General features: G+C 39.8%; 1 protein-coding gene across 3 annotated transcripts in view; it reads left to right on the top strand.

The window, feature by feature from the left end:
• The window catches only part of LOC102511835 (S-adenosyl-L-methionine-dependent tRNA 4-demethylwyosine synthase TYW1), a 165,759-nt gene that overhangs the window by 11,605 nt on the left and 126,658 nt on the right, over positions 1 to 27,496 (top strand). For all 3 annotated transcript variants that reach the window (XM_032460330.1, XM_006189466.3, XM_032460331.1), the window contains 3 exons: positions 2,010 to 2,132; positions 12,904 to 13,021; positions 16,941 to 16,993. In XM_032460330.1, the coding sequence (XP_032316221.1) occupies positions 2,010 to 2,132; positions 12,904 to 13,021; positions 16,941 to 16,993 (294 nt within the window). The remainder of the gene's footprint in view (positions 1 to 2,009; positions 2,133 to 12,903; positions 13,022 to 16,940; positions 16,994 to 27,496) is intronic.

Below are 27,496 nucleotides of genomic sequence, written 5' to 3'. Positions count from 1 at the left end.
ATATCCCTGTCCTTCTTTTTCAGTGTTGTTTTGGCTCTTTTGGATCCTGTGCAATTCCATATAAATTTGAGGAGCAGTCTTTCCATTTCTGCAAAAGACATTGTTGGGATTTTGATGGGGGACTGCATTGAGTCTGTGGATCACTTTGGAAGACTCCAGTCCATGAACATGGGATGTCTTTCCATTTATTTAGATGGTCTTGGTGCAGCTGAAGTCCTGTGTCTTCCCTCCACTGTGATCACAGCCTTCCTTTTGCCAGCTTCTTGGGTTCCCTAATTCCTGTGTCTCATACCTTCTTATTTCTCGGTTGACTGTTGAGTTTTTTGGAGCACGTTCTCCAGGAGCTTTCAGAGGAAGGGTGTTTTAGAGGTAAATTTTGAGACTTTTCATATCTGTGTGTCTTTATCCCCCCTTCACAATTGATTGATGCTTTGAATTCTGGTATAGAATTCTGGATGGGAGTAAATTTCTTTCAGAAAATTGAATGTATTGATCCATTGTCGTCTAGTTAAGAGTGTTGTTTTTGAGAACCTTATGGTTCTGAATTTTTATTATATAATCCTCCTTCTCCACCCCTCCTAAAAACCTTAAAATCTCTGAATAAAATTCCTCTAACCATCTATCCTTTGCTCTGTTCTTTCCCCCAAATTCTCCGCCTGTCTTTCTTGCTTTCTCCGCTTGCACAGAACATTTTTTTCTAGTTTACCTTAACGCCGAGGATGCAGCCTGTGGAGTCCCAGCTATTACTCTGGTCTTCTGTGTTAGACTCTCCTCCTGGTATCATCTCTTCAGCTGTTACCTGCTCTTCCCTTGTCCTGTCCCACTGTCAAAATAGGTTCCCCGGAGTTCAGCAGATACTTTGAGCTCCATTTCTCATTTACCTCCTAGGATTCCCCTTTTTAGCCCATATTTGTCCTCTTTAGATTCTTTACATTTTTGCCAACTCCTTGATACATTTAAAATTATTCTCTTGGGAGGTATTATTTAGTTTTAGTTATTTTCTACAGGAGAGAAGTTCAGTGTAGTCCATCCTCCAGCTGGGAGCTGAAGACCCAGTTTACTAGTTAGCTCTCACCCACTCCCGTTTGGCTCTCTGCATGTGCCCCCCACCCCCTCCCTTGCAAGCCTGCTCTTTTCTAGGTTCCAGGGACTTCACGTTGTCAAGCCTTGTGGAGAGTTCTGTCTTCACTTTACTTGACCTCAACAGCATTTGTCAAATATTGCTCTTTCATTGAACCGCTCTCTCCTCTTGACTTTCATGACTTCATCCTCGTGGACTTCTTCTGTTTTATCTTGGGAGCCTCTTCCTTTGTGTAACCTCTGATACTGGAGTGATTCAAGGCCCGGTGCTAGGTTCTTTTCTTCATTGAGACTCTCTTCCTGGATGATCTGACCTAATCTCATGGCTTTGAATACTGTCTTTATGCCAGTTATTCCTAGGTTTGTCTTTCCAGCTCTACGGTCTACCCTGATTTTTATTCTTATATATGCAGTTGCCTCTTTAAAATCTCTACTTGGATGTCTGGGGTATCTCCTCCTTCACAGATTCAGAACAGAGCTCTTCATTTCCCCTCTTCCAGTCTGTTTCTCCCCAAGGCTTTCTCATCTTAGTAAACGACCCCATCCCAGTTACTTAGAAATGAAACCTCAGAGCCAAGCTCCGTTCCTCCTTCTTCCTTCTTCCTGCATTTCCTCACTAAATGGTTGATTCTGGTTGGTTCTTTGTTTAAAGCAGGGGTCAGGAAACATCTTTTTGTCAGGGGCCAGCTAGTAAATATTTTCAGCTTTGTGGGCCATGTGGTTTCTGTTGCAATCCTCAGTTCTGCCTTTGTACCGAAAAAGTAGCCATAGAGAATGTGTAAATGATGAGTGCCTTTAGATTTGGCCTGAGGCGGGCTGGCCTCTAGCCTAAAACATCTCTGGTCCATCCAGTGAACTCACAGTTTGGGAGGGATTGTTAGATGATTTGCTCCTTTGCACCACGTATTTCTGAAGTGTTGATGTTCCAGGAGGAGGAGCCCGTTGGAAGCACCAGTGAGGAAGAGTCTGGTTCTGAGGACCATCAGAGCCTAAATTCTGTCATCGATGTTGAAGACCTCGGCAAAATCATGGATCACGTGAAGAAAGAAAAGGTACCGTCGTGTTGGGAAGCGGTGAGCTGGGCCCCGCAGTCGGTTGACATCTGGCGCTTGTGCTGGGGCGGCGGCCACCTGAGCTCACCATTAGTTTCCATTCTTTGCCTCCTGTTTAGAGACTCGTATACTTGTTTGCCAGTTTTGGCATGAGCTTTGTGAAAATCTCCTTTCTCAGCCCTGTGCAAGTGAGCTCACAGAAGGAAGGCAGAACTGAGGAAGGGTAGATGGTCAGAGGGACTCCACTCACGGCTGTGGCTGAAGCTGACGGGCAAGCGGCATGGTGAGACTGACTCGTGTTGAGATTCCAAGTGGAACTCTCGTGTAGAAGTGGTTCTCTGTCGCAGACGGAGTGGTGTCGGGCTCAGGGATGGCACGGTGGCCTGTGTGTGTTGAGGACAGCACAGGTGGCGGCCCTAGGAATCTAGCAAATGCTGGTCTGGGCTGTCGTTGTCTCAGTGACTCGATGGGTGTGAGAATGGACAGGGCAGTAGGATTTTATGCAGATTCCAATGATCTAAAATTGTGGTGACACATATGATAGTATAAAAACATAAAGTCTCAATTTATGTGTGCGTTTTGGGAAATGAGAATATCCTGAACTAAAAATGTATCAAATGTGTAAGCCTTAGAAGCAAAAGAAGTAACACTTTGAAAGACTCTAAGAAAATCAATGATGAAATTAACACAGACTCAAATGAAAGAATTCAGTGAGGTAGCAGGGTATAATAAGGGAAAAAGGCAATAGTCTTTATGTTTCCAAATAATAACCAGTTAGAAGCTACAGTGGGAGAGAAGACCCCATTTACAAGAGCCACAGAGACAAGTATGTAGGAATAAATTTAAGAAGAAATAATCTTAAATTGATACAGGGAAAACTTTAAAACATTCCTAGACCATATAAAAATGCCGTAAACAAATGGAAAGACATCCCTTATTTTTAGATACTGACTTGATATTGTAATCATGTCAGTTCTTTTAAGTAAACACATACATTTGATGTAATCCCATTAAAAATTCCAGTAAGTTTTTTTTTTTAAATTGAGCTATACTGTTTTATTCAACTGGAAAAATAAACATGAAAGAATAGTTAGGGAAACTTTGGCAAAAGTAGTAATGGGGAAGACTAGCCCTGCCAGATACTGAAACTTACTACAAGGCATCTGTAAGTGAACCTGTGGTAACTGGTTCCTGATGAGAGAGACAGAGTAAAATTCCAGGAATAGATCCAAGGATATATGGGATTTCATATATGATAAACGTGGAAAAAAGTATGTTTTCCCCGTGGAGAATTTTCCCAGGGAGAAATATTTTCCCCTGTTTAACTAAGAAAATATACTTTTAGTTAAGTGATGTTGACAACTGGATAGCTACCCGTGAAAAGGTAAAGTTGGCTCTGTACCTCATACACACGTCAGAATAAACTCCAGTTTGAGTTAGATCTCCAATTGGAGATCTCAGTATTGAAAAAAAAAAAAATAAAGAATAAGATGCATTATTTGTAACCTAGAGAAAGATTTTCTATATGATTCAAAATCTAGATGCAATAAAACATTGAATATCAATGATTTTCAAAAAATCTGCATGGCTGTAAACAAAATCAAAAGACAGATGATAAAGTGAGGGAGAATATTCGGCCCTTATGTTATAAAGAAGGAGTTAATCCCCCACCCTGTACAAAGCACTCTTAAAAATTGAATGAAAAAAAGACTTTAATAGAGAAAAATAGGCAAAACACTTGACTAGGCAAGTCTCAGAAAAAGCTCTACAAATAGACTTTAAACATATGAAAAAATACTCAAATTCACTCACAATGAAGGACATGCAAATTCAAACTACACTGACATACATTTTCACCTGTCAAAGTAGCAAAAATTCAAAAAGTTGGATGGCACACACAATTGGTGAGCTCTGGGGAAACAGGTAGCTGCCCTTTGCTGATGGCAGTTCAGAGTGGTACACCCGCATTGGGGGCTGCTGGCAGTCTACCAAACTCACACCATTTACCCGTGATCCAGCAGGCCCAGCTCTATAAATTTGCCTTGAAGACGTATCTTTACAAATACAGAACGGCATCTGCACAAGGTTATGCCTTGCAGCTACATAACAAACAACTATTGGATACCGGTTGAAAAAAACATGATATATCCACACGGTATAGTATCGTTGTCCGATTGTGAAATATAATAAAGGCAGATCCATATGCATTAATGTGATTTCCAGATGGTGTTGGGTTTGATTTGGAGGCTGATATGAACTTAAGATTTTAATAAATGAGTGTTTATTGTCACACTGTATTTGCAAATTTATAATTAAAGTGTGTGCTTATAAATATTTTATAGCTGTGCTCATGGGAAGGACCTTTCATGTCCTGACACTAGCACCCAGTTCAATTCAGTTCTGATACTACCTGGAGTTAATGTCAGACCCCACAGGTTTAGGGCATAGTCCTGCATGAGACTGTCCCTACTTCAGTGATAGCTTTAAGTCTTAGAGGGGCCAACCTGCACTTCTGATCAAATGGTTATAAATTTGGGGGTTGTCATGACCCCCTCAGGTTTGATAATTTGCTAGAATGACTCAGAACTCACTGAAAGCATTGTACAATTCTTCCTTGACGCATGATGGTGTTATGTCCCAATAAACTCACTGTAAGTTGAAAATACTGTAAATCAAAAATGCACCTACTACACCTAACCTACCGAACATCATAGCTTAGCCTCGCCTGCCTTAAGCATACTCAGATCACTTACATTAGTCTACAGTTGGGCAAAGTCATCTAACACAAAGCCTGTTTTATAATAATGTGTAGAATGTTTCGTATAGTTTATTGAATAGTGTCCTGACAGAGGAGCCAACTTGAGGAGTTTCCCATGGGCCAAATGTGTGACAGTTTGAACATTTGAAATCAGTGTAATGATTATATAATGAATGTAATGAATTATATTATATCAGACTAAACAAAATTAATCCTTGTGCTACTGGAAAAAAAAGGGAGGCACAGGAGAAAGTCTTTACAGAAGGTTTCCAGATTTATAAATAGAGAAGGCATGATAGAATTAAAAAATTACCTGTTTGCAGTCCCTAGTGTACTACCTGATTTAAGCAAGGATTGGGCAAAATGTCTTTGAGGAACAGGTACTCACATAGCCTCAGAATATCATGCCAGAAACTAAACCACTTAGACATGCCAAAAATAAATAAATCAGTGGGGGAAAAATGCCCTGTGGGTTATTTACTAATTACAAGTAGAAAAATGTAACTTTATAAAGAATCAAACTTAGCATCATTATTTATATTACAGCTTGACGTGTGCCTCCTGGTACAATGTATATGTAGCAAGGTGTGTACAGTGTCATCTGTGCAGTTTTGTGTCGAAGACGTTTAGCCTGAATCTAATTATGCGGAAACAATCAGACGAATTCAGAATACAGGACAGTCTAGGAGGCAACAGGCCAACCTCTTTAGTCAGTATCATAAACAACAACAACAACAGTAAAACATGGGTGGGCACTGTTCTAAGATTTAGAAAGTGGAGTGAAATGGAAACACGTGCATTGTATAAACTTTAATCTTGAATCAAAGAAAAAAGGCCGTTGCCTGGACATTTGAGGACATTTGAAATGGGTTTTTTTTACTAGATAATATTAGAGTTATGTTAGTTTTCTTTGTTGTAACAGTGCTGTTGTGGTTCTGTAGGATCGCGGCCTTTTTTCGGAGCTGAATTCTGCAGTATTTCAAGGGTCAAGTGCCGTGGTATCTGCAGCATACTTTCCAGTCGTTCAGCAGAATTTTGTTTTTACACATACACGCATCCATACCTTACTAACATTCTCCAAAGAAATGCTCAAAAATCCTCTCTCATTATCTCCATACCCTCTGCACTTTCATATCCTTGATGTGACAGAGGCATTTTTAAAGTTGTTAAACTGGTTCTCAGGCCTTTGAAAATTAATAACTTGATCTGACCCTTTGAGTTTCATTTAGTTTAATACCCTGTTTACATATGTTTAAAAAATTCAAAGAATATGGTCCTCTGTCCCTATTCTTCCTAAATCGACTTTTCACAGGTAACCGAAATTTACAGTTTGGCAATATTTTTCCAGGCATTTCACTGCCTTTACAAACACACCTGCATGTTGGTATAACTTCATCTTTTGGGCTACATAGATGGAATCATTTTGTACTCCAAGTCTACAAACAGGTCTTTCCCAGTTAACATACAGCTTTCTAGTCCTGTGATGCGAATCTGCCTAATTAATATGAATGTCTGTGTAGTAGTCCATAGTTATGTCTGGTAGTTTATTTGATTCTTGTTGGCTAACATTTAGGTGTTGTCTGATTCCTGTAATAAACACTCTTGCTCTTACATTTTCTGTGGCCGATATAAATTTATCTTAAGAGTAAATTAATAAAATTGAAATTTCTGGATCAAAGAGAATTTTATGATTTTGATGTTTCAAAATTGCCCTGTAAAAAGTTGAAAACATTTTTGTTTCTCATTACAGTGTAAGGAGATGAGAAAAGAGAGATGGGAATGTGTTTCTCTATACCCTTGCCAACCCCCAGGTGTTGTCGGTCTTTTAAATCTTGCCGACCCAAAAATTTATTTCTATTGCCTTGGTAGACTGACCCAGGAGAACTTTACTATGATTTATGTCAGAGAATGTTTTGCCTATATTCTCTTCTAAATTGATGGTATCATATCTTTAAGTATTTAAGCCATTTTGAGTCTATTTTTGTGTATGGTGTGAGGGAGTGCTCTAACTTCATTGATTTACACGAGGCTGTCCAGCTTTCCCAGCACCACTTTCTGAAGAGGTTCTTTTCTCCATTGTATATTTTTGCTTCCTTTGTCGAAGATTAATTGACAGTAAGTCTGTGGGTTTATTTTTGGGCTCTCTATTCTGTTCTATTGAGCCATATGTCTGTTTTTGTGCCAATATCACACTGTTTTGATTACTGTAGCTCTGTAATATTACCTGAAGTCTAGGAGAGTTATACCTCCAGCTTCATTCTTTTTCTTCTGTATTGCTTTGGCAATTCTGGTCTTTTGTGATTCCATATAAATTTTAAGATTATTTGTTCTGTTTCTATGAAAAATGTCCTGGGTAATTTGATAGGGGTCCCATTAAAATCTGTAGATTTTAACAGTATTAATTCTTCCAGTCCAAGAGCATGGTATATCTTTCCATTTCTTTAAATCCTCTGTCATTTTTAGTAGCTTTTGTCTTTTAGAGGCCATGGCAGAGGAGCTGTTAAGAATGAAAAGTGGGTGGAGTGTAGGTTCAGGGTCTGGCCCGGCCAGTTTATGACCTGGTGATCCAAGGGCAAAACTTAATCTTCTCTTGCCTCAATCCCCTTGTCTAAGAAACCTGGACCATAGCCTCTGCCTTCCTCACAGAGTTGTGAGTCAGATGAGAATGTGCGTGTGAAAATGCATTAGCATCTCTAAAAGCCTGGCAGATTGAGATATGAAGTAAATTTGCTTAAACATTTTACATTTGCTTATGCATTCGGCTAGAGTTGGTCATTTAGTCTGTGTCAGGGTTTCTGCTGTTATAATGAGCACTGGTCTGACAGCTTTGTTATTTAAGAAAAAGATATTGATATTTTCTTGCTTTGTATGTTCCCCAAGTTGATACACTGGATCAAAGCAAATGTATAATTTTATGGCTCTTAATTAAAAATCTGAATAATTTTTAAAGGTGAAGCTGTCTTAAAGTAGGATAGATTTTAATGCATGAGATACCTGATTTAGGTAGATTTCTGGGTCTACCAGGTTAAGAGAAGATATTTAAAGCTTTATTTGTAGTGGACGAAGAGTTTGGAATAATTTTTTTTTCAACTTCATTGAGGTATGATTGACAGATAAAATTTTATACATTTAAATTGTGCAACGTGATTTTTTAAAGGTGTATAATGTGATGATTTGATATGTGTATACATTGTGAAATGGTTCCCGCAGTCCAGTTAATGCACCCATCACTTCATATAGCTAACATTGTGTGTGTGTGTATATGTGTGTTGAGAAACTTAAGATCTACTTTGAGCAAATGTCATGTGTACTGTAAGAGTTTGGAGTAGTTGGTGGATGCATTTTTTTCTTTGCTTTTTCACCTTTTGTCCATTAGAGGGCACTGGAGAAAAAGCACTAAGGAAAAATGTGGATATCCATTTAAATTATTTTTTGAAATGAAATGATTTTGGACTTTATGAACTTTAAGCAGCTGGCTTATGATATTTCAGGTTTCTCATAGAAATTGCTCATAAAATCATCCGAATTAGGGGGGAAATGTATATTTTTCCAACTTCAGTGCGCAATGGAAATAAGCCAGCAGTTTTTGTTTTTCATTATGATTAGGTTACAGCAGAGATTCCATGTGTGTCTTGTGTGTTCATTTTGTGTTGGACACAGTATATACTAAACTCAGGGTTGGATATTATTACTGCTTGGCTCTGCTTTTCATATTTTGGGGGACATTTTCTTTGGGGTCCAGTCACATATTCCTGAGCTGCTTTCTGCCTGGTCATCATCATACCTCGCACTAAATTGCCTTAATGGTGTCTGTGGAGGAGGCAGCGCGCTCTGGTGCTGCAGAGCATCCGCTGTAGGGTGGGGCCAGAGCGCTCCTGTTGTGAGACCTCTTTTTGAATAATATTTACTAACTTCCCTGGAGTTACTATCTCAGCTTGTGTGTCTGGGTAAGTTATTTCACTCTCTTTGCTTCAGCGGGAGATAATAACAGTAACTGCTTTCAGAAGTTGTTGTGAAGATTCAGTAAGTTCATCCATCTAACGCCTTTATTTTATTTAAGCCTGCCACTTAGTATGTCCTCAACCACTGTTAGCTATTACTGCGTGAGAAGATACCTTCAATGGATTTGGTCCTGCTGGAATACCACCTTGGTTTTCTGCCTCGCTCCCTCTGCAGCAGAGTGTAAGACAGTAATTCCAGGGCCAAAGAGAATCTGAAGGGTGGGAGTGATGGCTGAGAACCAGAGAGCTTGACATTTGAAACGATGCAGATGCAGGTGTGAGGGGCTGGGGTGCTGGGGAGCGTGGCACGTTTGGGGGGCTCTCTACACAGTTTGGTATGTTGGGGAGTCGGGGCAGAGGGGGTGTGTGTGGAGAGGTGAAATAGAGAAGGAAGGCAGGGCAGGATCCTGGAGGCCTTTTCGTGCTCTGTCATGGGGATGGGAGCTTTGTCCTAAAGGCAATGGGAAGCAATGTGATTTGATTGAACAGGATGAGTGGGATGAAGGTGTGGGGAGAGAGAGCTCCAGGGTGGGGTCAAAGGATTAGGAGAAATCAAAGAATACATTGGATTATGTCATTCAGTCCTCGCCCTGACCCTGACAGCGGTACTGTTATCACTGCCGCTTTACAAGGTAGGACACACTCTTGGAGAAATAAAGCAATTTGTCCAAAGTCAGATGGCTGCCTGTAGGTGGTGGGGCCAAGCCTAGACTCCATCTCTTTGTTTCACGCCCCTTTTCTCCCTCCCCAGGGGAGAAGTGGTTCCCGGAACGCCAGCTGAAGAGTTTGGGTGGAGAACAAGGAGTCAGGAGGAGCCTGACGGTTGTTAGGCTGTTTTTTTTCTGTCTCTCTCATGTTGTGATTTGTAAACGTAAAGCAGATAGCTGCTTGGTTTTTTTTTTTTCCCCTTGCAGTAAATAAATGTTGCTAAAATACTCCCCACAGCATCTTCTGGTTAAGCAGACAGTGATATGAGTATCATTAGTTTTAGAAAGAAGTGGTGGATGCTTGGTAATTACTCACTAGAGAAACATTTCAATTTGCAGAAGGCGCTCAGTGTGTCCAGTTCTGATTATAAGGCTGCATAGCACTGCAGCAGAATAACATGAAGCTAGTTCTCCTTTCATAATTATTTTTAAGGCTTTAAGTGTTTAATTTATCCCCAAACATAAGGTGACATCTCTTCAACCCCAAGACCTTGCTTTGAACCAACCTGACTCACTCATAAGCCCAGGACCACTTAATAGTGAGTTCTGGAATTTTCCCAAGTGCCTAGGAAGTTAGCTTATAATTGGCTTTCCTTTTTGTATATCAGGAAATAGCAGCCTGGAGAGGGCATGCATTTTCTTTCAAGACAAGTGTGATGGGTTTAGGGGTTGGAAAGGGGTGGAAGTAGAAGTGAGAGATGGAAACTGTTTAGTTTGGCTGTTGAAGGCAAGGCTGTGGGCAGAAGCAGTGGCGTTGTGGGTAGAGAGAACCAAAACATTGGGAATTAAAGTTTAGAACTTGGTCACTTGTCAAATGGGTGAACAGGCGAGGGAGGAATCAAGGTTGACCAATCCTCAGATCTTCATTTATTTCTACTTAGGCTATGTAACAGCTATACAAAAATAAATAAAAATATACAGGTCCTACGTCAGTTGTTATATTGTTATATTCTGGGCAAACAGGGAGAAATGTCTGCACCTAGGAGATTAGAATTAGAATTTGAATGAGGCTTTACAGTTCCTTGGGGAGTGTCATGAACAATTGTATTTCTTTTCAGAAATGAAGTTACTGCTGCAGGTGCGAGATAGGGCTAGACTGCCATAGAGGGAAAGAGTGATAAATGTTGTTTGTCCTGAATGCTCAAGACCTTGAATCATAACCACTGACCTCTTTCCATGTAAACTTGGTGTCTTGAGTGATTGAATCTGCAGTAGCTGCACTCACATTTTATGGTGGATAATTTCCCTAGTGATAGGACACAGACCGTGTTCCATGGGCATTCTTTAAGAGTGTGTTCACTAAATAAGGGTTAGAAATTTGTGTTTAAAACCGTAAGAGGGTGTTTAAAACCATAAGGGTGGAGCTCTGAGCACAGTGGTTGGAGGCCAGTGTCATGGGCTGGGTCCGGTTTTGGATTTACCTTTGGGGTGCCCCTATAAGCTGGTGATGTTTGGAGGTGACAGGCTTTTGAGGACAGATATTGCCTCCTACTATCAATTCTTGCCTGATAAGTAGGGAATGATGGTAACTTGCTGTGGAATTACTTCAGAGACATTTAAATGCCCTCAAGGTCAAGGTTAGTTCATTTTCCTCTACCACAGACTTCTTTTCAAGCTCTAGTCTTTGCTTTATGGTCTGAAATCGACTTAAAAAAAAAGCCAAAGGATTCTTTTCTTTTTAAATATTTTAACAAAATAACAACTGCAGCTTTAAATTTTTTTTGAAATAAAATGCCCAGCATTAAACTGATTACTTTTATAATAGGTAAGAACAAATGATTGATATTTGTTTATAATTTTTTTTTTTAGTTCCATCTGGAAATATGTAGTTGAGAACTCTATTAACAGAAGCAGAATTGTCCATTAACTTTGCATTTTGATTATATTTAGTAATTTGGAATGCTGACTTTTATGATGCATAGAACTTACTATGGGCTTAGGTTTCTCATTTGGTACATTGACTCTCTAAAGTGCTTGTTCACTGACTTCCTATTTCAGCGGGGTCCCCAGAGTAACTGAGATGACAGAGGAGTTAATTCTGAATTTCACTGGTGTACTTTCTGTTGTTTTAAATCTTGTTTTACATCTTGTGTACAGAGAACTTTGAACTTCACAAGGGTAGATGGAGTGATACAGTAGATCCCTGTTCCCTATTGCCTAGCTTCAAACAAGGAGCATCCTGTCTTCTGTAGTAGTTTGACACAGATCATGTCATCTGTGAGGTGTTTTCATTTTTAAGTAGAAAGGGCATCGCTGTGAATCTGCGCTCTGATTTACTACGGGCTGGAAAATGGACAGGCACTGAGGGTACTTAGGGCTGGGTAGGGGGGCTCCTGCCAAGGTGAGTGATTTTGGATTTCTGCAGCTCTTAGTAAGATCTGATGAGTGTGTCATTTAAAGTGTAACACGGACTTTGTGTGTTGTCTCAGAATTATTAATTAGCACTTAAACCACTGAGGTTGAGGTAACTTTAATATATGTACACACACACACCATATAGTGAGATTTAAAAAGAGAGGGAGAAATCAGTGTAAAGGCTAAATGCGAGTCATCTTGTCATGTGAAGTCACTGACAGAATATAAGACAAGAGTGATGCAAAGCCTTGTACCGTGATCAGAGTTGTGCTGCTGAATTTTGTAGTGGCCAAAGTCAAAAGGAAACACAATTTTATATTATGCTTCAGATATCTTTCTATTAGTGAAGACAGATTGTCCCCACAGGGTATTCTAAAAGAGGCCATTAGGGCTGCAGGTGGTGGCGGTGGAGTAACTTGGTTTTTGAGCAGATGGCTGTCTGGGCAGCTCAGAGCAGTTTTTTTTGTTTGTTTGTTTTGGGGGTTTGCAGATGTAAAAACCAGCAGTACCTCTGATTTAGTGAACTCCTATTATGTATCAGGCATTGTGCCAGGTAATTTTATTTCATTTTATCTTCAACACAGCTCTCCATAGATGTTACTTTCCCCCATTTTCAGATGAGGAAATTGAACGAGAAATAACTTGCTAAAGTTAGGCAGCTGTCTGTACTCAGACTGTGAAAACTATTTGACATCTCGATAAGTGGATTGTTGATTTATGTTTTGTGGGTGTATGTGTTTGAATAGGTAGTTACTTTTCTTGAAAAAAAAAAAAGACTGGCATGTCTTCAGCTCATTGTGTGACTGGAAATGGGATCACTTTGGAGAGAATAGGGTTGTAGCTCGTGGCTTGAGATGAACCTGTTTATCCACGCTACGTGCTGATGACTGTTGTGCTGCTTTCCTTGCACATTACCAATACTGGGTTTGATACTTTTTATTTTAATACAGAGAGAAAAGGAGCAGCAGGAAGGGGAAACGAGTGCCTTCAGGAGCACAGCGAAGAGTGACGCCAGTGAACGAAGAGCGATGATAAGCCCTGCTCTCCGAGAAGCCCTTACTAAACAAGGTGAAAACCCTCAAGAGTCGTTCTCATACTGCTCTCCTAAGTGGCTAATTTATCACCTAAAAGAGGAAGCGCGAAACAGGGATTGCCAAGAGGGAAAAAGATAAAGTCCTTCTGTAGTTGGCTCAGCAGCTGTGTTGTCGTGGCAGCTGTAACTGACTAAGAAGTCGCCAGCTTGTTTCTGTGGGTCACTTGTGTGTTGGCCTCCTGGACCAGCAAGTTCCCTCTTTGCTCGGTTTATTGGGCTGTTGCTTTACCGTCAGTGGGGCTCAGGTATGCAGATGGAAGATGCAGTCACTGGCTTCTTTACAATCACTGCTTATTAAGGGAAAATTATTAAATGCAGGCAAAACCTTATATGATATTAGGCTGGGTTAATTAGAAGTGTTTTATATAGGCGTATGTCTGGATTTCTGTGGTCATACTTTGTTAAGGTGGCTGTAGGTGAGTAAATGAATAGTAATACTGGTTTCCTGTAGGAGAGAGTAGTAAGTTGGGAATGAGTAGACTGACTTCCAACCCTTCCTCCCTCTTTCTATATTTATTAAGAACCTTTTATGTGACGGTTCTGGCAATGCAGAGAACTTAAGATGCTTTTAAGTCTTTTCCTTCAAGGAACTCACACTGTTAGGGGAGACAGACAAGAATACAGGTTTTATACATAGAAATATATACACCTTTCAATTAGAGTAGACTATTTATTTAAAGTGACTTTATGATAGGTTTAAATGTTATCTTGTTGCTTGTTTTCTGCCTGTCTCATGTAGATTGTTTCCCTTGATTTCTTGTTTTTCTGCCTTGTTTGAGATTAATATTTTTTTTTAGTGATTCTGTTCTGTATCCTTTGTTGGCTTACTAGCTATGGCACTGTTTCATTATTTAGCGGTTGCTTGAGGTTTTCTGCAACACCGAATCACGGATCGCGGAATATCTGAGTGGTGCTGTACCACTTCACGCAGAGTAGAGGCGCCTTCAGTATACTTCTGTTCCCCCTCTCAACCTCTGTGCAACTGTTACCATACGTTTTACTTTAACGTGTGTTACATATGCCCTGTACTACATTGTTATTCTTTTGGTTTAAATAGTCAATTGTCTATTAAAGATACAAATAATTAGAAAAAATCCTATATATTGACTCTTACGGTTAGCACTGTTGGAACTTTTCATTCCTTTGTGCTCCTCCGTGTTCTGTCTGAGGGCCTTTTCTTTCCGCGTGAGGGACCTCTTTTAGCGCGAGGGACCTCTTTTAGCGCTTCCTGTAATGGGGGTGTGCTGGTGATGAATTATTTGTTTTTGTTTATCTGAAAAAGACTTTATCTTGCTCTCCTTTGGAGGGCATTTTTGGATGGTTATAGAACTGTAGGTTGGCAGCTTATCTTTTTTGGTTTTTGCTTTAAGGGTGTTGTTCCACTGCCTGCTTGCTGACATTGTTTCTCATGAGGGCTCTGCAGCCGTCTTTTGTTTGTTCATTTGAATGTAATGTTTTTTCCCCCTTGCTGCTTTTACGGTTTTCTTTTAATTACTGGTTTTGAGCAGTTGAATCATAATGTGTCTTTGTGTAGTTTTCTTCATGTTTCTTTTGCTTAGGATTTGTTGAGCTTCTTGGTTCTGGAGATGTATACTTTTAATCAGATTTGGACAACTTTTGGCCATTGTTTTGTCAAATATTTTTATTCCCCCCCTCCCCCACCCGGGACTCCAATTCCATGTGTAATAATAGGCCACTTAAATTTGACCCACAGCTCAATGATGCACTTTTCACTTTTAAAAATTATTTTTCTGTCTTGCTCTTCATTTTTGGATAGCTTCTATTGCTATGTATTCTTTTAAAGTTCGTAATCTTTTCTTCTCTAATGTCTAATCTTCCATTAATTCTACATCGTGTATTTTTTCAGCTTAGACATTGTATTTTTTATCTCTAGAAGTTCAGTTTGGGTCTTTTTATGTCTTTCATGTCTCTACTTTTGGAGCCTATGGAATGCAATTATGACTGTTTTAATGTCCTTACCTGCTAACATCTGTGTCATTTCTGGGTCTGTTTTGGTTGCTAAATTATTTTCATTATTGGTCATGTTTTCCTGTCTTTTTGCATGCTTGGTAATCTTTGATTGGATGCCAGATCTAATTTTATCTTACTGAATGCTAGCGATTTTTATATTCCTATGAACATTTTTGAGCTTTGCTCTGGGACAAAGATAAGTTGCTTGGAAACAGCTTGAGGCTTTTAATCTTGCTTTTATGATTTGTTGGGTGAGATTAGAGCCGGCTCAGTATACAGCTAATTTTTTCCCCCAACATTGAGGCAAAACACTTCTGTGTACTCTGCTCAGTGCCTTGCTAACCTTGAGGTTTTCTGTCTTACTGGTAGGAACAAGCACCATTCCCAAATGGCTGTCGGTCCCAGGCATACCTCTCATCCTTTTAGATGGTTCTTCCCCATTATTGGGTGGTTTTTCCCTCAAATATGCACTAAGCAGTATGCAGGCAAATACTTACAGGAATCTTCTACAGACTCTTGAGTCCAATCTCTGTGTAGCTTTTGTCCCTCTAGGACTCAGTCCTGCAAACTCTAGCCATGGGGGCTCTCCAGACTCTACATCCTTGTCCTCAACTCAGGGCAAATCCGGAGCTCTGCTTGGGTTGCCCACCTTGCCCTGCTGCACAGCCTAGAACTTTCAGGGCAGTAAGCTTGGTAATGGTAGAGCTCAACCTTGTTTGTGTTCCATCTCTCTCAGATCACCGCTCTTTGTATCTTGGGAGGGAAAATAGAGTATGATTTCTACAGTAGTGGTATGAACAACATACAATGTAGGAGTCCAAAAGAAGAACTTGAATTTTCTTTGGGAATCTTTTAAATGCTTATTCTGCATCTAAGATTAGCTATTCAGTTGGACTCAGTTCCATCTTCAAGCAGAAAAGCAGTGCTTTATTTATATGCAAGATGTTTACGTAAATGTGGAAGAGGATAAAAGACAAAGCCCTGTAGTGTTGCCACTGGAGACTTGTAATCCAAATTGACATTGTTCCATTAATCATCAGGCTGTGAATATGGATGTTCAACCAGCCGCTGATCCACTTATGCCATCGTCCGGACTGCATTTTCCCATTCACCTCACTTGTCTGCAAGTCAGGAGTCTTTTTGTGCAAGAGACTCATGATAATTGTGACTTATTACTTGAAGCCTCATGAGAAACTTTATTAAATGCTTCTGAAATCAGAGTGTTCTACTTGTTTGCTCTGCTAGTTTTTTAAAAAAAGAAAATGTGATTGCTTGGTCGTGGCTTTTCATGTCTCACATGGCTCAAAAAATGTAAATGATAGGTTGTGGGTGGTGCTGAGGATTCATGTCAGGTTCCTAGAATCTGATTTTTCTGCTTTTAGGGACAGTATTTCTTTATTTGAATCCCCTGTACCTCATCTGGTTCTTTGTCTTTTTTGGGAAGATGATTGATGGGGAGTTCCTCAGTCGTTCATTTGAAATGACTCGTATGTCTCAGCGTATGGTTCATTTATATAAATATTCCTTGGGTCCTTGACAAGCATGTGCATCCTGTAGCTGTTGAGTGCAGTGCTGTCTGTGTTCTTGATCAGGTTTACTGTGTTGCTTCAGATCTTAGAGTCCTACTGAGCTTTTGGTCTATGAGACCTGCTGGATACTGCGAGATCTTAAAATCTCTCCTTATGATTTTGAATTGGCCTGTTGTTTCTTTATGTATTTCGAATCTATGTTGTTAGATGCATACACATTTTAGATAGTTTTATCATCCTGGTGAATGAAACTTCTAATGTTTCCTGCCATTGGGTTGTTGTCTATCATTATTTAAGTAAAAAAAAAAATGATTTTGCTGCAGTTATGTAATCACTTCTTGATATGAGACTTTGAATCAATGCAATTTTGTGTTCCCTGTTTTTTTTCATTCAGGTTATCAGTTGATTGGGAGCCACTCTGGGGTGAAGCTTTGCAGGTGGACAAAGGTATTTGTTTTTATTCAAATGTTATTTCTATTTTATGCAACTTTTATATGGCTGTTATATGTAGTCAGTGAATTTTGCCGTTTTAAAGGTGTAATTTACATTTAATAAACTGTAATGATTTTGGATACGTTAAAAGAGTTCAGCATATTTGATGATAGAGGTAAAAAACCCTCATCCCCCACCTGAGTTAAGATATAGACTATCTTCCTCACCCGGATAAGCTCACTTGTGCCCATTCCGAGTCAGTGTCCCCTCCCCAGCAGCCAGGCAACAGTTGTTCTTGTTACTCTGGTTCAGTTTTGCCTGTTGTAGAATTTCACGTGAACAGAATCATACAATGCGTAGTGTTTTGCAGGTGGCTTCTTAAACTCAACATAGTGTTTCTGAGATTCATCCACGTTGTAGTGTGTATCAGTAGTTCATTCTTTTCTATTCCTGAATCCTATTTAGTGGTATGAACATACCACGGGTTTTAATCTGTTGATAGATGTTTTGGTTACGTTCAGTTTTTGGCGATCATGAGTAAAACTGCTATAAACATTTTTGTACAAAGCTTTTTTTAAAAACTGAAGTACAGTTGATTTACAATGATGTATTAGTTTCTAGTGTATAGCATTATGTATATATATATTTTTTCATGTACATTGCCTTTTTTAGAACAAATGTTTCAGTTTCATTTGGGTACACACCTAGCAGTAGGGCTGCGAGGTAGGTATGTATTTATAACAAACTCCCAGTCTGTGTTCAATGCGGCTGGACTGCTTTATACTCGCATCAGCAATTTGTGAACGTTGCTGTGAAGATTCTCACCATGATGTGGTATTTACAACCCTTTTTAATTTGAACCATTCTGATGAGTGTGAAGTGATACCAGTTAGTTTTAATGTACATTTTGCTGGTGACTACTGATGATGAGGGGCACCCTTCATGTGCATGTTGGTCTTTCATACTTGTGAAGTGTCTGTTCAAATATTTTACCCAAATTGAGTTGTTTTCTCCTAGTCTGTGGCTTCCTTGTCCATTTCCCTAATGGTGTATTTTGAAGTTTTCAATTTGAATAAAATCCAGTTTATCATTTAAAAAAAACATGTATTTATTTATTTTCAGGGGTTTTTTTTGGGGGGGTAATGAGGTTTATTTATTTATTTTTTAATGGATGTACTGGGGATTGGACCCAGGACCTCGTGCATGCTAAGCATGCACTCTACCACTTGAGCTGTACCCTCCCCCTTATCATTTTTCCCTTTATGACTCGTGGTTTTTGTATATTAAGAAATGTTTGCCAACTTTAAAGCCACAAAGATATTCTGTGTTTTCTGCTGGAAGCTTTATATGTAGTTTTAACTTTTGTGTTTAGGTCTGTCAACTAATTTATATGAATGTCCTACGGTATAGCAAGGTATTTAATACTTCATAATGGCCTGTAAGATTATTTTTAAACAGCCGAAAAAATAACCTAATTGAAATAGGGCTGACATGCCAGCAAATTATAGACTATCAAAACAGAAAAAGAAAGTAGGGTATGCTTGCAAATAAGTGAGTTCTCATTTATAGTCGTTGAATCAGAACAGTGTCCTATGTTGTGACTTGGGAAGGGTAGTGATGACTTGTGACAGAAAATGTATCAGCTGTCTTGAAATTCCACATCTTGTTGAGAGCTACATTGTGTTTCTAATTCATAGCAAACCTTTGTGGGCCATATCCTTTAAGTCATAATGGGAACAGAGAATGGAATGGAAATAGAAGTGGTGGGAAGAGTGGCTGAGGGAAGTGAGGTGGACCTCTAGCGATGGTTTCAGAGTGAGATTCAGAAATGATAGGCAGCCCCCAAGTAAGTTCAGTTTCAAGTAATCATTCAGGCTTTCTTGCTGTTCCCTGAATACACTGCACTCAACTCCTCCCTAGCTTTTTGGGCTCTGTCCACTCTCTTAGATCTCTGCGCAAAGAGCCTCTCTCAGAGACGCTGTTCCTTGACCGCCTTGTATAAAATAACAGCCTTCCTTCTTACCCTCTTACACTGCTTGGAGCTTCTCCACAGCACTTATGACCACTGAATAGATTATATCCTGTTTGTTATCTGCCTCCTCCCCTCCCAAAGGAACAGAGCTCCTCCCCAACCTAAGAGTCTTTGTTTTTCTTTCCAGTAACAAAACCAGAGCCTGGCAGGTAATAATTGTTTAGTAAGCTTTTTTTTTTCCCCCAATGAAAGAGTTATATAAAGGAAGGAAGACCCTGCTTAGTGTGGTTCTGATCCACTTGTTCAACTTTGTTTTTTGTTTTAACCTTCATACTTCATGTGCTGCTTCTCTTCCCCACTCTAAATCCTACCCACCTGTACCAGTCAGGAAAACAAATCGCCCTGGGTATTTTAGCAAGAGCAGATTTAATAAAGTAAATTAACTGAATGCTTACAAAGCCATTGAAAGGCCTGGGGTAGTGAAGGTCAGAGAGAACTGCCTCTTGCTTTGAGAAAATCACAAAGTGCCGGACTCACAGGACACCGCTTTAAGTGACCTGAGACGCTGGCAGCATTAAAGCAAATGTGTCCTGGGAGCTCGTTTGGATGCTGCTGCAGACTCAGTGTTTGTTGTGCGCCCTTGTGTCTGCCAGCTGCTGCCGGCGAGGAATAATGGTTTCTCCTTTCTTGCCATCTAAATCTTGCATAAGTGCCTCTCATTGGTGGAGTCTAAATCAGAATCCTGAAGAGAACAAAAAATATCATATGATATCACTCATATGTGTTATCTAAAAAAAAAAAAAAAAAGAAGGACACAATGAACTCATCTACAAAACAGAAACAGACTCGCAGACTTAGTAAACAATCTTATGGTTACTGGGGAAAGGGGGTGGGAAGGGGTAAATTTAGGAGTTTGAGATTTACAAATGTTAGCCACTATATATAAAAATAGATTAAAAAAAGTTTCTTCTGTATGGCACAGGGAACTATGTTCAATATCTTGTAATAACCTCTAATGAAGAAGAATTTGAAAATGAATATATGTATGTATATGCATGACTGGGACATTGTGCTGTACACCAGAAATTGACACATTGTAACTGACTGCACTTCAATTAAAAAAAAAAAATCAGAGTCCTTCAGACAAGGGAATCTGAGAAATACAGTATTAGGGCTTCTGAACTCCTGTCCAGAAGGCAGGCAGGCACAGGCCTGAGTGTTGACATGCAGTCTACCTCTTTGGATTTTCAGCATCTATACACACCTTTCCAGTTATATTTATGTTTCAAATGATAATATAAACAGAACATTTGCTCCTGCCTAACGTGTTGCAACCATTACTCGTAAAAGGGAGGATGTATTTACTCCCTCTCCCTTCAGTCTGTTTTGAGATCCTCTGCCTTTACCCTGAGGATGACTTTAGAAGGTTAACTACCACTGACCCATGTATTTAGTACCACTTAGCGATGCACTTAAAAATGGTTAAGATGATAAACTTCATGTTTATTTTAACCCAATAAAAATTAGTCTCCAAGAAATAAGTATAAACAAAGACAGAAGTGACTATTTTCCAAATTCATGGGTGAGAAAGAATTCTATAACCTTAAAAAAGCAGAAGAAAACACAAAGGTAACATTAAATGGATAAAAATAAATAAAAATGTCAACCACCCTTATAATTTCTCTCTCTGATTTTTACCACTCTGAGTAGCTCATATAAGTGGAATCATACAGTATTGGTCTTTTTGTGACTGGCTTATTTCACTTAGCATAATGTCCTCAAGGTTCATCCATGTTGAGGAATATTGCTAAATAATATTTCATTGTATGTGTATACCACATTTTTCTTTATCGATTTAATGGACATTTTTGGTTGATTCCATGTTTTAGTTATTGTGAATAATGCTGCTATGGACATGGGTATACAAATATCTCTTTGAGATCCTGCTTTCAATTTTTTTGGGTGTATACCCAGAAGTAGAATTGCTGGGTTATATGGTAATTCTATTTTTAATTTTTTTTTGAGGAATCGCCATACTGTTCTACACAGAAGCTGTACCATTTTACTTTCTCACCAGCAGTGCACAGGGGTGCCAATTTCTCCACATCTTTATCAACACTGGTTGTTTTCTTTTTCTTGTTCTTTGTTTTTCTTTTTGACTTATAGTAGCAATCCTAATGCATATGAGGCAATAGCTCATTGTAGTTCTGACTTACATTTCCCAAATGGTTAGTGATGTTGAGCATCTTTTCATGTGTTTATTGGTCATTTATGTATCTTCTTTGGAGAAATGTCTATTCAAGTGGTTTGTCCATTTTTGATTGGTATTAGCTATTTAAATGTTTAGTAGAATTCACAGGTGAAGCCATCAGGTCCAGAGCTTTGTTTGTTGTTGTTGGGAGATTTTTGATTGCTGATTCAGTCTCCTTACTAGTGATAGGTTTATTCAGGTTTTCTGATTCTTTGTGGTTTGGCCTTGGTTTTGTGTTTCTAGAAATTTGTCCTGAATGTCAGATTATCCAATTTTTTGGCATACAGTTGTTCATACCACTCTTACATACTTTTACTTCTGTAGTAATGTCCTTCCATTCATTTCCGATTTTAGGTAATTTGAGTCTTCTCTCTTATTTTCTTAGTTCATCTTGCTTTGTTGATTTTGTTGATCTTTTTGAAGGACCAGCTTTTTGCTTCATTGATTTTTCTGTTATTTTTCTCTTTTCTCTCTTGTTTATCTCTGCTCTGCTCTTCATTATTGCATTCCTTCTGCTAGCTTTGGGTTAGTTCATTCTTCTTTTTCTGATCCCTTAAGTTGTAAAGTTAGGTTGTATATTTGAGTTTTTTATACTTAATGGAAACATTTATAGCTATAAATTTCCCCCTTGGCCCTGCTTTTGCTGTGTTCCATAGGTTTTGGTATGTTTGTGTTTTCATTTTCATTCATCTCTAAGTATTTTCTCATTTCCCTGTGATTTCTTCTTTGATCCATTGGTTGTTTAGAAAAGTGTGTTGGTTAATTTTTACAATTTTGTGAACTTTCCAGTTTTCTTGATGCTGCTGATTTCTGACTCCATCCCATTGTGGTTGTAGAAGATACTTTGTATAATATCTGTCTTTGAAAATCTTTTAAGACTTACATTGTGGCCTAACATATGATCTATTTTGGAAGTTGTCCCATGTGCACCTATGAAGAATGTATACGCTGTTATTGTTGGATGGAGTGTTCTGCATACGTCTGTTGGATCTAGTTGGTGTATTGTTTTGTGTTGTGTCAGTCCTATATTTTCTTACTTATATTCTGTCTGTTTTTTCCTCCATTTTTTTGAGTGGTGTAGTGAGGTCTCCAGTTATTGTTATAGAGTTGTCTGTTTCTCCCTTCAATTCGGTCCATTTCTGTCTGCTTTATGTATTTTCAGGGTCTGTCATTAGGTGTGTAAATAGTTATAATTGTTATATCTTCTTATTGTATTGAACTTTTCATTAACATGTAATACCCTTCTTTGTGTCTTCTAACCTTTTTTGATTTGAAGTCTATTTTATCTGCTCTCTTTTGGTTACGATTTGGTTACTATCTTTTTCCATCCTTAAATTTCTAACCCATATATGTCTTTGGATGTAAAGCGAGTCTTTTATAGACAGCATGGAGTTGCATCATGTGTTTTTTTCCATTTAATCAAAAGCCAATATTTGTCTTTTGATTGGAAAGTTTAATCTATTTATATTTGAAGTGGTTATTGTTAAGGAGAGACTTAGATCTATCATTGCACTGTCTTTTTTTTTTTTTTCCTCTTTATGTACTGTTGCTATATTATCCCTCATTTCCTGCATTCCTGTCTTCTTTGGTGTTTAGTTGATTTTTTTGTAGTGAAATACTTAAATTTCCTAATATCCTTTTGTGTATATTCTGTAGCTGTTTTATTTGTTACCATGGGGATTACAGTTAACATCTTAAAGTTATAACACTCTAATTTGAATTTATAGCAGCATAACTTCAGTAAAATACAAAACCTCTGCTCCTTCCCAGCCCTGTCCCCACCGCTTTTGGTTGTTGATGTTGAATTTATAGCAGCATAACTTAAGTAAAATACAAAACCTCTGCTCCTTCCCAGCCCTGGTCCCCACCGCTTTTGGTTGTTGATGTCACAAAAATTACATCCTTATACATCGTGAGCCCCCAAACATGAATGAATAATTCCTTTAAATACATGAACCTTCTATATTATGTAGAAAGCAAGACTTGGAGTTACAAACCAAAGTTACGCTAATACTAGCTCTTGCACTAATAATTGCTTTTTCTCTCCAAAGGTATTATTCTCTTAAATCACGTAGAAAACAAAAAGTACAGTCAGACTACTGTTACAATAATACGACTCCTGTAATTGCCCATGTGTTTCCCTTTATTGAGATCTTCATTTCCCCATGGAGCTTTGCGGTACTGTCTCCTGCCTTTCGTTTCACCTATAGGACTCCCCCGAGCACTTCTTGCAGGGCAAGTCTAGTAGTCAGGGTCTGTCTCAGCTTTTGCTCATCTGGGACTGTCTTGATTTCTCCATCACTTTTGAAGGATGGTTTTGCAAAATATAGGATTCTAGGTTGACAGTCTTTTTCTTTTAGCGCTTTGAATTTATCTGCCCACTGTGTTCCAGCCTCCAGAGTTTCTGATGACCTCTCTTATGTGATGAATCACTTCTCTCTCGCCACTTTCAAGATTCACTCTTTGTCTTTTGAAAGTTTGATTATAAAATGTGTCAGCGTGGATCTTTTTGAGTTTGTCTTATTTGGAGTTTTGTTGAGCTTCTTGGTGTTTATATTTAGGTATGTGTTTATATTTAGGTATTTAGGTATGTGTAAGGTTTAGGTATATTATATTAGGGATATTTGGGACGTTTTCAGCCATTATTTCTTCATATATTCTCTCTGACCTCTCTTCTCTCTTCTCCTGGGATACCCACAGTGTGTAAGTTCTGCTTGGTGATGGTCCACAGGTCCCATGGGTTCTCTTCACTTTTCTTCATTCTTTTTCCTTTCTACACTTCATCCTCGATAACTTCCATTGCCTTATCTTCAAGTTCACTGATTCCTCTGTCTGCTCAAATATGCCTTTGACTCCCTCTTGTGAATTCTGCATTTCTATAATTTTACTTTTCAGCTCCAGAATTTTTTGAGGGGGGGGGTTCTTTTTAGGATTTTTATCTATTTATTGATATTTCTATTGCTTCATACATCCTCTTCTTGACTTTCTCCACATCTTCCTTTAGTTTTTGAGTATCTTTAGGACAGCTGTTTTAAAGTCTGTCTAATATATCTGCCATAAACTATCTTTGAGGCACAGAGTCTGTTGAATTATGTTTTTCCTTTGAATGGGTCATCCTTTCCTGTTTCTTTGTATGCCTTGTGATGTTTCTTTTTGTTGAACACTGGAGTAATGTGGTAACTCTGGAAATCAGATTCTTCCCTCTTCCCGAGAGCTCGCTAATTAATTAGTTAATCTTTGGTAGGCTGTCTCTACTGAGGATCCGGTCAAGGTGTAACGTCTTCTTAAGCCTTTTCCTACTCTTTCTTTGGGCATGTGCAGTTACTTTCTGCTTTTCCTCACATGTGAAATTTTTTTGAATGTCCAAGTCTTTAATATCTGGCCCCAGAAAGCGAAAAAGTAAAAAATGAAGCGAATGGGGTGTAATAAGAGAGAAGAGCCCTTTAAATCTCCTGAAAGTCACTTAGCTGTGGGGGGAAGGGCTGGCAAAAATGGGGGAAGGTCCAGCACAAGGACTGCCCACCTCTTTGTACCTCTGTGATCGGAAGCATTAGTCAGAGCACAGATCCCCAGTATTTGGAGGAGAGGGTCCTTTTTACCTACCCTAGCTGCCAAAAGCTGTGCGCAGCTGTTCCAGGAACACGTGCACAGCTGCCTGCCACGCGGCTATGGGGTGGGGTTGGGTAGTTCCTACCGTGCTAGGATCTAAAGTTGACCAAAATTAACCTAAGGTTTTCCCTGGAAAATGCAAGCCTTCAGCAGACTCCAGAGTTCCAACTAGTCATATCAGACAGCTTCTGCCAGTGCAGTTGTCCAGGTGGGGAGATGGATTCCTGGTGCTTCCTGCTCCTCTGTCTTCCCTAGATCTTCCTCCTGTTTGTACTTTTTTAACAGTTTGTTTAACCAGTTTAGAATTGATTTTGCTCTGTAGTATGAAATAAATATCTAAATCAGGAGTTAGCAAACCTTTTCTCAAGGGGCCAGATGGTGACTTTTTAAGGTTTGTGGTCCTGTCTTATTGCAACTTTTTACCTCTGCCATTGTAGCCCCAGAGCAGCCAGAGGTGTAAGTAAATGAAGTCGGGGACAGTATTCCAACAAAACTTTACTTACAGAAGCAGGCAGTGGACTGGGTTTGGCCCCTGGGCTGCAGTTTTATTGACCTTTGCATTGAGCTCTCCATCCCCTGTCAAAAATTGAAGAGTCTGAAATTTTACCTAACTTGCAGGCTAGCAAGTTAGCCTGCCGCAGTTTCATGGATGCTGGCAGAAGGCAAGTACAGTTTATTACTCGAAGGAATAGCATACCATCATTTGTTCTGGTAGCTAAGCCCCAGTTCCCATAAAAGCAGGACCAGGAAGGCCAGGTGTAACATCTGCAGATACGTTATAGGAAAGGAGGCCCAGGCTTAGGGAACATGAATCTTTTATAATTGGCAATAATCCTGCCTGACCTTTGCCCTAGAGGGACCCTTCTTCATCATACTGGACAGTAAACCTACCTGTCATTTGCTCCAGAGAGAGAAACACTGTGTCTTCCAAGGCTATCTACTATATAAAACATTTTTGGAAAGGTAGTCTAGAGTAAGGGCAGTGAGGGCTCTGCTTATAAGACAGTCAGAAAGAGACCCACAGAGAATTGTCTCCCAACAGCCCACCTCCATTCCCCATCCCTGCCAGGCTGATATACACAGAGCCTGTCTGTCAGTGGCATCCTGTGTGCATTCAGTGTGGATCTACTGGGCTACAGTTGTATTTTTCTCAGGCTCTTGTTTGCCTTGAGGATAAGAATTCATGAATTAATGTATCGGAGGCTATCTGTAAGTTTTTTCCTCCTAGGTTCATAGCATGAACAGTTTTAATTCTAAGCATGCATTACTCTCAGGTACTTTTCTTTTCCACCCTGCTTATCTATTAATTTTCAGGTGTGGGGGCACTTCCTTTCAAAATGTAGTGTCTGAAGACTTCCAGTCTGGACGAGATGGCATAAAGCCTTTTCTCCTTGCTCCTTTCTGCTAGATTAACAGCCCTAAACTCTGGAAAACACAAGAGGCAACCGGACAAGAACTGTGGAGTGGGGTAAGAGGTAGGCTGACTGGTTTGGGACCCCATGACTGGAGTAACAACGGAGCAGCAGGATCTTAAAGAAGAAGGCAACCCAGACCCTGTGTTTACTGATCCTTAATCTGCAACAGAAGGCCGCTCAGTTAGGCTCATTCCTCCCTAATACGTTGGGAGTCCCTCTGCCAGGTCCAGGTGAGCCTAGAACCACTGGCAAAGGAGGCCAGTTGGGAGGCCCACCAACAGTAAACAGCTGGGACGGGTGCTCTCCTTCCCCGCTGGGCCTGCAGCTCCCCTCCCCTGCTGGGGAGTACCAGGGCCCAGGTGAAAGAGGAAGGAGAGAGGCGCCCTTCTCACCGCCTTGCTCCTGCAGCCGCTGGCCTGGCCTGTGAAGTGTTCTCCGTCCCTGCTGGGCCTGAGAGTGCCTCCCCCCAGCGAGAGGTGCCAGTGTGGCTGGCTGGCACTGGCAAGAGGAACCCCACCACAAGAAGTGGCCCAGCTGAGGAAGCCTCTTTGTCCTTGTGTCCTGAGACTCCCGTCTCCTCCTCAGAGTTAGCGGGGCTGCCGGGGGCCATCGAGCAGAGGGACTCTGCCACACCAGCCGCCTACCCTGGGAGACTGCTGGCCTGAGACTCCCCTCCACTGAGAGACCCCATGTGGTCGCTCTGGAGAGACCCCTTTCATCCTCTCTGGTGGTACCAGCAGAGATCCGCGGGAGCCCAAGCAAAATTATATCGCAAAGCCTCTGAAAATGAAACTGCCATTGGAGCCGCAGTATGCAAAAGTAGTCCCGGACCTGCACACTCAGCCTAAGCAAGGTGCCTTAAATGCCTGCTGAAGTGAAGGAATGAAATGGGATCCAGAGTCTCCTAACAGAGCAGACAGAATGTCTAGGATGCAATAAGAAAAATCACCTGTCATACCAGGAATGATGAATACCACAACTTGAGCAAAAAAAGATAATGAACTGACTCCAACGCCAGATGAATCAGATGGTGGAATCATCTGACAAGGATTTTAAAGCAGCTGTCATAAAAATGCTTCAGCAATCAAAGTCTCTTGAAACAAATGAAAAAAAAAATCTCAGCAAAGAAATGGAAGTTATAAAAAACCAGGAGGGAATTATAAAATTGAAAAAATACAATAACAGAAATAAAGCCTCACTGAATGGTCTCAGTAATAGAGTGGAGATGGCAGAGGTTAGAATCAGTGACCCTACTCCTCAGTAGAATGAGC

Source organism: Camelus ferus, chromosome 18, assembly GCF_009834535.1.
Source record: "Camelus ferus isolate YT-003-E chromosome 18, BCGSAC_Cfer_1.0, whole genome shotgun sequence".
Lineage (NCBI taxonomy): Eukaryota > Metazoa > Chordata > Mammalia > Artiodactyla > Camelidae > Camelus > Camelus ferus.
Note: the sequence above shows the minus strand (reverse complement) of the source record. Positions and strands in the feature narration are given on the sequence as shown.